General features: G+C 35.1%; 1 protein-coding gene across 1 annotated transcript; it reads right to left on the reverse strand.

The window, feature by feature from the left end:
- Positions 1–4,164: 4,164 nt before the first annotated feature.
- On the reverse strand, positions 4,165–6,334 carry LOC140009992 (uncharacterized). Its single transcript, XM_072056351.1, has 2 exons — positions 5,146–6,334; positions 4,165–5,021 (listed from the first exon to the last, which is right to left on the reverse strand). Exons 1-2 carry the CDS (start codon positions 6,332–6,334, stop codon positions 4,165–4,167), a joined length of 2,046 nt encoding a protein of 681 aa, XP_071912452.1.
- Positions 6,335–12,782: the final 6,448 nt, after the last annotated feature.

The raw sequence follows: 12,782 nt of genomic DNA on the forward strand, positions 1-12,782 counted from the left end.
TTCGGACGATTCTGATTGTGAGCTTCCTGCACGTCATCACACGGGCACGTCAAGACTGAAGGGCACCTATAAATCGGCAAAAACGAAAACTGAAACCCAAAATTAGTCGAATTCAAGGAGAACACCTCTAAACTACCACACGGAATTGAACAAACAATTAAAAGGAACAATTGGGTTGCCTCCCAAAAGCGCCTTTCTTTAATGTCTTTGGCTAGACAAAATAATGCTTCAATCAGAGAGTTCAGGCACTGCAAGGGTCACCTCCTTAACATTATTAACTTGAAATCCTTCATAAAAAGGTTTGAGACGATGACCATTAACCTTAAAAATCTTGTCAGTGTGAAGACTTTGAATTTCTACTGCACCATGAGGAAACACATTAGTCACAATAAAAGGTCCAATCCAACGAGAACGCAATTTACCAGGAAAAAGTTTAAGTCCAGAGTGAAAAAGAAGTACTTTTTGACCAATACAAAAAATTTTCCTTGAAATTGCTTTATCATGAAATGCTTTTGTCTTCTCCTTATAAATGCAAGAACTCTCATATGCATCATTTCGGATTTCCTCCAACTCTTGCAATTGCAACTTCCTGTGTTCTCCAGATTCATCCATCCGCATATTATAATTTTTAACTGCCCAATATGCCCTATGTTCCAATTCCACAGGTAGATAACAAGGTTTGCCAAAAATTAATCGGTAAGGAGACATACCTATGAGGGTCTTAAAAGCTGTACGGTAAGCCCAAAGTGCATCATCTAAGCGCAAACTCCAATCCTTTCTATTGGGATTCACCGTCTTTTCAAGTATCGACTTGATTTCTTTATTGGAGATTTCTGCTTGACCACTAGTCTGCGGATGATAGGACGTAGAGACCCGGTGAGTGACGCCATATTTCTTCAACAATGCTTCCATTACTCGATTGCAGAAGTGTGTCCCTCGGTCACTGATAATTGCTCTTGGCGTGCCATACCTGACAAAAATATGAGATTTAATAAAATCAACTACAACCTTAGCATTGTCAGTCCTAGTTGCCTTAGCCTCTATCTACTTTGAGACATAATCAACTGCAAGTAATATATACATATTACCAAAAGAGGAAGGAAATGGACCCATAAAATCTATACCCCATATATCGAAAATTTCACAAACTAGTATAGGAGTAAGAGGCATTTGATCTCTATGGCTTAAATTACCTGTCTTTTGACAATTTGCACATGATTTACAAAATAAGTATGCATCACTAAACAAAGTTGGCCAAAATAAACCACACTCTAAAACCTTTCTTGCAGTTCGCTTAGGGCCAAAATGTCCACCACACGCATATGAGTGACAAAAAGATAAAATTGATGGAACCTCTTCTTTAGACACACACCTGCGAATAATTTGATCAGAACAATATTTTCACAAGTATGGTTCATCCCACACATAATATTTAACATCACTTTTAATTTTTTCCTTTTGAACTCTAGACAAATCATTAGGTAGCGTTCTAGTAACCAGATAATTCACTAAATCAGCGTACCAGGGAGTTGTCTTTTGAACTACAAAAAGATGCTCATCTGGAAAATTATCCTTCAAGGGAGCAGGTCTTTCACTATTGATCAAACGACTGAGATGATCAGCAACCATATTTTCGGCACCCCTTTTGTCTTTAATTTCCAAATTAAATTCTTGGAGTAGGAGAATCCACCTTATAAGTCGTGGTTTGGCCTCTTTCTTGTTGAGCAAATATTTCAAAGCTGCATGGTCAGAATAAATAATGACTTTAGTGCCAAGTAAATAAGAACGAAATTTTTCTAAAGCAAAAACAATAGCTAAAAGCTCCTTTTCCGTAGTCGAATAATTGCATTGGGCACCATCCAAGGTCCTCGAGGCATAATAAATGACATAAGAAGCTCTGCCCTCTTTCTGGCCAAGTACTGCACCAACAGCAAAGTTGCTGGCATCACACATTATCTCGAAAGGAAGACTCCAGTTTGGTGGTCGAACCACTGGTGCTGAAGTCAATGATCCCTTGAGCGTGTCAAATGCACTCTTGCAATTATCATCAAAATGAAATACCACATCCTTTTGAAGTAATTTGCATAGAGGATGGGATATCTTTGAAAAATCTTTGATGAAACGCCTATAAAAACCTGCATGGCCAAGAAAAGAGCGAACTTCCCGCACACTTGCAGGGTAAGGTAAACATTTGATAATTTCTACCTTAGCCTTATCTACCTCAATTCCTTTTGCAGATACCACATGGCCTAAAATTATGCCTTGGTCTACCATAAAATGGCATTTCTCATAATTTAAAACAAGATTAGTCTCAATGCACCTTTTAAGAATTTTTGTGAGGTTAGTTAAACATTCATCAAAAGAATTACCATAGACAGTAAAATCATCCATAAACACTTCTATGATATTCTCCACATAATCAGAAAATATACTAACCATACACCTTTGGAATGTAGCAGGCGCATTACAAAGACCAAAAGGCATTCGTCTATAGGCAAATGTACCAAAAGGGCAAGTAAATGTGATTTTCTCTTGATCTTCAGGCGCCACTGGAATTTGTAGAAAACCTGAAAAACCATCAAGACAGCAATAATGAGATTTTCCTGCCAACCTTTCCAACATCTTATCAATAAAAGGCAATGGAAAATGATCTTTACGAGTTAATGCATTTAATTTTCTAAAATCGGTACAAACTCTCCACCCATTTTGAACTCGAGTGGGCACTAACTCACCTTTAGGATTTTCAATAACAGTAATTCCTGTCTTTTTAGGAACTACTTGAACAGGACTTACCCACTTACTATCCGAAATGGGATAGATTATACCTGTGTCAAGAAGTTTTAAAACTTCTTTCTTCACTACCTCCATCATTGGTGGGTTCAATCTCCGTTGAGCCTCTCTCGAAGGCTTAGCACCATCTTCTAACAAGATGCGATGCATGCAAGTGGCTGGACTTAATCCTTTTATGTCAGCCACTGTCCATCCTATTGCCTCCTTGTGGTCCTTCAACACCCGAATTAGTTTTTCTTCCTCTAAAGCAGTCAATTTACTGGAAATTATTACTGGGAGTGTATCTCCATCTCCCAAGAATGCATACTTTAAATTATCCGGTAACTGCTTTAATTCCACCTTCGGGGCTTGCACAATAGATGGCAAAAGGTGTGAATGAGACAGAGGTAATTCCAAGTAAGACACATTGGAAAATTCTGGACAAAGAGAATTCAATTCAAAAATAACTTCCTGCAATTCAAAAGGAAAAACAAACTTCCCTTTTATCTTTTGCAAATTTTCCTGACAGAGACCAGTAGAAATAGCAACCTTCAACGCATCGTCATTATTAAATTCAAAATTTTGCTGCGCCAAAGAATCAATTACATCTATAACAAAAATTGAATGAGATTCACCAGGATATTTCATGGCATCATAAATACTAAATTTAATAGGGGTGGCAATTTTCGACACGACCTGAAAACACGACACGAACCTAACACGAAATTAATGGGTTTGGGTTGAGGTTTTGGGAATTCGGGTCAGAATCGGGTTGGACCCGATGAACCCGAAAAGAAAACAGGTCGATTTCGGGTCAACCCGTGGTGACCTGATATGACCCGATATGACCCGTTTACGAATTAAAAATAATTTAATAAATATAAAAATAATTTAATAAATATAAAAATAATTTTATCTAACTAACCTAAGTTATTCTTTTTTTTAAAGGCATTAATTACTTAATCATAAATGAATTTATTTAATTTGTGTGAAGTTGAAATTATTATATTTGGACAAATAATATATTATATTATTTTTTACTTTTATACTGTTTTAATTTATTTTATATTTTGTTTGGGATAAAACACTTTTACGGTGTTTAATTTATTTTAGATTTGGTTTGAAATTACTTATTTAAATTTTTATTACTTGATTATGTAATTAGTTTTGTGAGAAATTGATTTTATTAGAAATTACAGTGATAAATTAATAAATTAAAATTAAGTTTCGGGTCATTTCGGATCGACCCGCCAACCCGTCAACCTGAAATTTTCGAGTTCGGGTCAGCATACCTGACCCGTCACGGGTTGGCGAGTCGGGTTCGGGTCAACAGATTTTCTGGCGGGTTGACCCGAACCCGACCCGCCAACCTGATTTGGACCCGAATTGCCACCCCTAAAATTTAATAACATCACCATCAAATTCCATAGTCAATGTGCCAGTGAAAACATCAATTTTTGTTCTAGCAGTTTTCAAAAATGGTCTCCCTAACAGTATTGGAGATGAATTAGAATTATCATCCTCCATATCAAGCACATAAAAATCTGCAGGAAAAATCAAATTATCAATTTGCACTAAAATATCCTCCAAAACTCCATCAGGATAGGCATTTGATCGATCAGCCAGTTGAATTATTACGCCCGTCTCTTTTAAAGGCCCAATGTTCATCAAATTATAAATAGAACGAGGCATAACATTTATCGAAGCACCCAAATCCAACATAGCTTTTTCAATTTTAATATTACCTATTTTGCAAGGGACAGTAAACATACCTGGGTCCTTGCATTTAGGAGGCAATTTTTTCTGCAAAACTGCCGAAACATTTTCTCCCATATGCACTTTCTCGTTTCCTTTCAACTTTTTCTTACCAGTGCATAACTCCTTCAAAAATTTAGCATATCTAGGAATTTGCTTAATTGCATCTAAAAGAGGGATATTTACCTCAACTTTTCGAAAAGTGTCCAAAATCTCCTGTTCTTGCTCTTGCTTTTTGGACTTTGCCAGTCGACTAGGAAATGGAGGCGGAGGTGTAACCACTTGTGTTGATTTTTCTCCAAAATCTGGTTGTTCCAAGGCTCTAGGTTGAGACACATTCCCCTCTTTTTCGAGCTCTTCCTTGATTGCTTGTTCAGAAATTTTCTTGCTCGGCTCAGGCAACTCTTTGCCACTTCTTAATGTGATGGCACTAGCATTTTGCTTGGGGTTGACAATTGTCTGTGAAAGGTAGCTTTCCAGATAATTGGGACTCCAATCTATTGACTGTGGAAGCTAACTGGCTCATTTGATTCTCCAAATTATGAATGCTAGTTTTCGTCTCCTGTTGAAATTGTTGAGTGTTAGTAGCCAAAGATTTCACAATATCCTCAAGTGACATACCTGATTTAGGAGCAGGTTGTTGCTGTGAAAGTTGAGGTCTAGGTTGATATTGTGACTGTTGTGGAAATCCTGGTGGCCTTACTGCATAATTAAAATTAGGATGATCCCTCCATCCTGGATTATAGGTGTTTGCATAGGGATCATACCGTCTCTGAGGTGGTCCTGGAAATCCAACTGCATTAGCCTGCTCAGTCGAATCATCTTGGAGTGTGGGGCACATATCTGTTGGATGACTCGAACCATAGCAGATTCCACATGTTTTCAATTGCTGCATTTGTCCTATAGCTAACTTTTCAACCAAAGAAGTTAGACAATCTAATCTTTGCTCTATTGAAGAATTACTTACCTCATTGACTCTACGAGTCGTGTTATCCTGTCTGTCTCCAAATTGTTGAGCATTTGCAGCCATACTCGATATCAAATTTCTTGCCTCCGTGGGTGTTTTATTCACTAAGGAGCCCCCACTGGCAGCATCAATAATTCTTCTGTCAGTTTGGGACAGACCCTCATAAAAATACTGGATGAGGAGTTGGTCAGGAATTTGATGATGAGGACAACTAGCACATAGTTGCTTGAATCTTTCCCAATATTCATGTAGAGTCTCTCCATTGAATTGTCGAATTCCACAGATGTCTTTCCTAATGCTTGCAGCTCGGGATGCAGGAAAGAATTTTTTTAGAAAATGCTTCTTCATGTCTATCCATGTGGATATTGACCCAGAGGGCAGATAATAGAGCCAATCCTTAGCTTTATCGGCTAAGGAAAATGGAAAGGCTCTTAATTTAATTTGCTCCTCTGTGACTCCCTGGGGTTTCATTGTCGAGCAAACCACATGGAATTCTTTGAGATGCTTGTGGGGATCTTCACCTGGTAAGCCATGAAAAGAAGGAAGTAAATGGATTAGTCCAGATTTTAACTCAAATGCAACCTCTAATGTAGGATAAGTAATGCATAGGGGCTGTTGATTTAAATCTGGTGCAGCCAATTCTCTCAATGTCCGTTCATTAGCCATGGTGCTATTTATCTCTTCCGTCTCACTAAATGAATCTACAAAATCTACTACTGAATTATGTCCAGTAGATGAGGAGGATGCCTCTGCTCGTTCTCTTGTTGCTTTTCTCAATGCACGAGCAGTCTTCTCTATCTCAGGATTATATTGCAGTTCACCTGTACGAGAAGATCTAGGCATAAACCAGTAACAATAAAAATAAAAATAAAAATAAAATAAAAATAAACAAAGAAAATAAAATTCAAAGAAAATAAATTTATTTTGACACCAAGTCCCCGGCAACGGCGCCAAAATTTGTTGGGTGTCAAACCAGCAAAAATAAAATTTCTACTCTTAAGTCACGAATTAAGTCCACTATGGTACTGGAGCAGGGACTTAGGCTGTGCAATGGGTTACTAGCTTCACCCTGGTGCCAGAGTTTGCTTGATCCGATATACCAAAGTATATTAATTACGTGAAAGACAAAATTCGAATATAGCAGCGAGCAGGGTCGAATCCACAGGGACTTGGGAATTTATTTTGAATGAATGTAACATTAAATAAAAATGGGGGGAATTGATATGGAACTGTCTAATTTAATTGCTCAAATTAAAAATATAAAGTAAATTAACGGAAGGAAAATCTCTAGTCAAAGGTATAATCTCCACTAATGGTTCGAATCACTGATCACAGATGCAGAGATAAAATCTTTCATTTACAAATAAACTGGTTATGGTTGTCAACAAGCTCTGACAACCTGCCTAACCTTCCTGATTCGATAACCACAACAAGCTCTGTAGTTATTGCCCTAACCAATTAAGCAGTCCTAAACACGCTCTTAGGATTTAACCTATTGACAGCAGTAATCATTAGACTGGCCACCAATTATAACCAACAAACACACACGCTCGGTTTATTTAGGCTATATCATATATTTCCGCAACAACGACTCAAAAGTTTCTACTACAATTGAATCATATCACTTGCCACATGCACTAAAATTACCCAACAATTACGGATTGAGCACTCTTAGATGGCTGTTAATTACTCACACAATTAAACAGTGATCAAGTATTTAATTGCAAGAAATAATCATATGCATAAGTGAACAGGAAATATATAAATACTTGCAAATTAAAGAACGTAGGGAAATCAATTCGATCTCACAGTTTTGTCGAACCAAAGCTTCGATTTAACCTCTGACTAGATGAAGAAATTAGCCACTCCTCATAGTTGAATTGCAGCCAAAAGTACTGGATTGCAAAGGCATTGCGTTTTTACTAGAAAACAAGGAATAAAAGATGTTTTTCCCGTTGGGGAATATTGTCGAACACCTGGCGTGTGTCAGAGGCCAGTCCAGAGAAAGGAAACTAGAACTAAACTAAAAAGCTAAACTAGAGGTGTCCTTTTTCTTCTGTACGTCCTCTCCTTAAAAAGCCAAAAGTAAGATGACTAAAAGCTCTCTCCGGTGGTCCCCACACATGTGGACAAAGTCTCCAAAATTACTTCTTCTTCCAAGTCTCTCTACGTTGCTTTTTTTGAAGAGCCCAAATGACCTATAGCTTTGTGGTCCCCACGAATCCAAGGCCTAAGGATTGAAGCCCTTAGAAGTCTCCATATTCTCCATAAAGTCCCTCCTTTTTGGTAGTTTTCTGCTTCATTCCTGAAATTAAGTCCAGATACCAAATATGAGTAAATATCAGCAATTAACACAATATTTGTCAGGGATAGAAGGGGAAATCAATAATAAAATTACTAACAAATTACCCCCTATCAATCTTTTATCTTTGGGCGGATTCAATAGACATTTTAATGGACATTCATTACCATTTAATTGTTTCATAACAAAACAAAAATAAAAGGAACATAAATAAAGAGAAAATTGGCAAGAATTTTCCGACGAGTATGAAGAAATTCCAGCCAAGTTGGCCTGAATCTCACCGGAACACCTTTTTTCAAACTCTTGAGGCCAGATCTTTTCATTTACATGAAACTCATGACATTATAAATTCAACAAAACATCAAACAAGATTCGAAAGATAACACAATCACATAAAAATGAAGATCTAAACTCCTTGAACACAAGCTTCCATGAACACATTCAAATCTTTACATGAATGTCGAATCAAACAAGGAAAAGTTGTGGAAATACCTAAGGATGCTTCCGGACCAGATCAAAACTAGAAAAACACGAATGGAAAGAGATTTGTTGAAGCTTCCAGCGTGCACCAGCAAAGACGAAGCAGCGATTTTAGGGTTAAATTCGATAGATTTCTAGACGTTTTTTTCTAGAAAATTTCTAAACAAAACTTCCTCTACTAAGTTCTTAGATTGTGAGGAAATCGAGAGCTCCTCAAATGAAGCTGTATCAAAGGAGAAAATCTGGTCGCAACCAATGTTTTGAAAATCGGACCGGACCGGCCGGTTCGACCGGTTGAACCGCGAACCGGCCATGGCATCGGTCCGGTTCTATGCCATAGTTGACTTTATCATAAAATCGGTCAAAACCCGGTTGAACCGTGAAAACAGCCGAACTGGATTGAACCGGCGGTTTTCCGGTTTTCAACTCCCCCCCCTTTACCGTTGCACCATCACATCTTATTAGTTTTTTTGATAACTTATTTATATAAAACAAATACTCATATTTCTTTTTTCCATTTTTCTTACAAAATCTCACCCTCTCATGGCTCTTTCTTTTTAATCTTCAACTTTCTCTCTCTCTCTCTATCGTCTTTTCTTTTATCACTCCCTTTTTAATCAAACCTCTTTATTTTTAATTTATTGATGTTTTCTTCCATCTTTTAATTTTGTTTTTGTCCTTTAAATTGAAAAAAGTTAAAAAAGAATTATTTTTCTTTAATCCAAATTATTTAATGCCACAACCACTCACTTTTATCTCATTTTTTGTTTCTTATCAAGTTTACATTTCTATTTTCGATTCTCTTAACTTTCTTCGAATTCCAAACTTCCTTTTTCAAATTACAATCTCTAAATTCCAAAATAATTTCAAAATATTGTGATATTTTTGGGTTGGATTTAGATATAATTAAAATTGAGATGAAATTTATTTGTTTTAACTTATAATTTAAAATATTGATTTTTAAAAATCCAAGTTATTAAAAAATAGTAAACTTTTCATCATATAAAGTATTAAATTAGTCCATTACATGTCTTATTTTGTGCATATATATATATTTATATAAATTATTTTTTAAAAAATTCATTGAACCGGGGTTGAACCGGTCCGACCGGTTGAACCTCGACCCTTTCACTTCACCGGTTCAATTAACGGTCCGATTTTTAAAACATTGGTCGCAACAGAGCTGAACAATTAGCCTTTTCTCAAAAAAATTTCCAGAATTTTTTTTCTCTCTCATTTTTCCTTTTCTTTTCTTTTGTCTCTTTTCCTGCCGTTTCCTTACTTCGCCCTCCCTTCCAAAACATTTTTTCTTTCTTTTTAAATGACACTAAACTGCCAAACCCTCGTCTCATTGGTGAGGATGAAGTAGGTTTTTGTTGGTTTCTTTTGGGCCATTTGATGGCCTTTTCTAGATATTTCTTAATGAAAAATTGCTGCTAGCTTAATGTCGATTTTCTATTTTTTCTGGAGAGGAAGATGAAGTGCATGCGCGCGTGAGGATTTTTTTTTGTTTTTGAAACTACATTTTCAGTTTCATTTTCTTTCTTTTCTTTTCCTTCATTTTCCTACAAAAACCGGCCAAACAAAATGATTTTATTTAAATAAGAATAAAAAGTAAAAAAAATAAAGATCAAAATTTTTGGTGTCTACATATATTTTTTTATTTTAATAGTGAAATTACATATATATTTCTAATATTTTACTATTTGTTAAGAAAAATTATTATTTTATTCATTTTTAAAAATAAAATAATTATTTTTTATTTTTTGAACCTCGATCTCGAGCTCAAACTCGATTTAAATTTGAGTTGAGTTCGAGTTTGACCTTTACATTGAGACCTTGTCGAACTAGAGTTGGAGCTCGAGTTTGATAAAATTAAGTCGAGACTCGGTTTGATTAGACCAAATGTCAACTCGATTCAGCTTGTTTGTAGCCCTAGGTCCCAGGAACGGAACTAGAAATTTTAATTTGAGAGGGGCAAAATGCATATAAATATAAACTTTTGAATTGACATAAAATTTGGAAGGGGGGGGGATAGTATAAAATACATAGGAGCTTTTCAAAATTTCCAAAATTCTAAGAAGAGAAAATATAAATATCCCCGCCCTCTAGTTCTGTCCTTGGTGGGTCCTAGAAGGTTAATTGGAATTTTAGACAAAAGTGGAATGTGACCAGAATATGAGAAATGTGCTAGAGTTAATTAGAAAATAAGTGGCCATGTAAGAATCCGACAAGTCTAAGCTCTAAACAAATGGTCTTCAAACCTATTTTCTAGTCTTGGATGCTTTCACGGATTTATTATTTTATTATCCTATGTTAATAACTACATAGTATTTTCCCTGTTTCTATAAATTAAGTTTATCCACCATTTGATACGTTTTCCCACTCTACTATGATAAGCATGGATGAGAATACGAGTCTCCATTTATTTGTCAAGTCTTACTTTTTACAAATACTTATAATGCATAATGTAAATAAGAATTTTCAGAATTAGAGTGTAATGAATGGCTAACTTAAAGTGCATAAAAGAGGAACAAAATTCTGCATTCTGAAATTGCACTAAATCTTAATTATTGGACTTAAATTTCCATGTTCCCTAAAAAGTTATGATAGTACCTTTTATTTGTCCAGCTAAATTATAGTATTCTTAAAAGTAATCTATATTCTTTTATTCTTGAGCAGCCCCTAGAGGCATGAAAGTATTCAAACGTGATTAACTCACCAAGTTTCAAGCTGCATACACTACACACAAGAGATAGATTTTTTTTTTCTCTATTTTATTTTTCTTGGGTGCCATGAAGAAATTTACAATCAATTTAAACTTGCAAGATCTGAGACCAATATCATTTTGCAATCAAGTCATAGATGAAGTCTTCTTATATGGACAAATATGGCACTATCTTAAGGTCAAATTTAATCTACTTTGATAAGTAGAAAGGTAATTACTTAGCCGAAACTAATTAAGAAGAAGAAAAGCAAGAGAGATAGAAAGACTGGCACCAACAGGAGTATCAGTAGCATAGAGTAAATTTCCCCTTGAAAATTCTGCAAACTTACTTAGAAAAGGACTAGGAGTCAATTTTAGTTATGGACTAGAGCAGTCAACTGCTACTGCTTACCTGAATAAGAATTCTTATCATGGTATTCCGGGTGGGGAAGGATGAACCGATGGAGGAAATACTGGATTTGTTTGGATACAAATTTTATTTGCAAAAAAATAAAGGAACATTTTATGTGCATCACAACCACATTTTTTAATTATTTTTTTTATATTCTCAATCATCTTTTCATTTCATATACATCATATCATAAAAAAAAAAATCTCCTTGCTAAATACATTCAATGATTTGGTAAGTGGTGACGGGAAGTTTAATTTATAGCCACGAAGAAATAAAAAGTCGGATGGATGGTGGGTTAAGTGGATTTTTTGACAAAAGTAGGATGTGATCAGAATAAATTATAAAATGAGAAGCCAAGTAAACTCTTGAAACATAATAGTCTTCAAATCTAGATTTCTACTCTTGGATCCTTTCACGACTTTATTGTCCTACGCTAATAACTATATTCTCTCCCAGTGTCCCGTAAAGATAGGGCTAAATTACTTATAATCCCCTGTGATTTTACATGGTATCAGATAATTTTCATAAAGTTTCAAAATATCCACATAACTCCCCTATAATTTTATGTAAAGTGAAAAATGGACAAAATTCATAATCAGTTATAACATTTATACCAAATGCGCTCTAAAAGTATGTGCGGTAAAATCTTAATCTCCATGAAACCCCTTGTAATTTGTATAAATATCTACTTTTTCCCCTCAATAATTTTTACATCTATTCACATAATTTATCCCCTATAATTTTTGCATCCCCCCACCATACTTTTATACAAGGTAGTTAAGCAGTCAATTGACTTAACATTTAAGTAAGGGCACTATTAACGTTTCAACTAACGACGTTACATAGATTATTTTCCATGAAGTTTTCACTTTACAGAAAATCATAAGGAGTGAAGTGAACATTTTGAAACATTAGGGGGTCATGTGGCAATAGACGAAATCACAAGGGATCATATGCAATTTACCCTAAAGATAGACCCGCTTTTCTTTTATTCTTATTTCAAATTATAGGCTTATTCCATTTCTAAAGAGTAGTTGGCGTATGAATTTACTATTATACCCATAATTAATGTGCATCTTAATTAGCAATTAATGTGCATCTTAACTTTGTTAGCAAAATTAATCTAACTTATTATCTTCCTAAAATACCCTTACATTAAACGGAGTATGAATAATTAGCTTTACATTAAATAGGTTATACTTAATAATAACCTACATTAAATAAGGACATTTTAGATAAGTTACAAGTTAATTACATTTTTCAATTAGAAAATGGACTATAATTTGAGATAGATGAAAAAAGAAAAGAAATTTATCAAAATGGGATGGAAGGAGTATTAACGGAAGGGCATATAAGAAAAGTAGTAAGTAAAACATGATTGCATTAGTTA

This window comes from Coffea arabica, chromosome 6e (assembly GCF_036785885.1).
Source record: "Coffea arabica cultivar ET-39 chromosome 6e, Coffea Arabica ET-39 HiFi, whole genome shotgun sequence".
NCBI classification, from domain to species: Eukaryota; Viridiplantae; Streptophyta; class Magnoliopsida; order Gentianales; family Rubiaceae; genus Coffea; species Coffea arabica.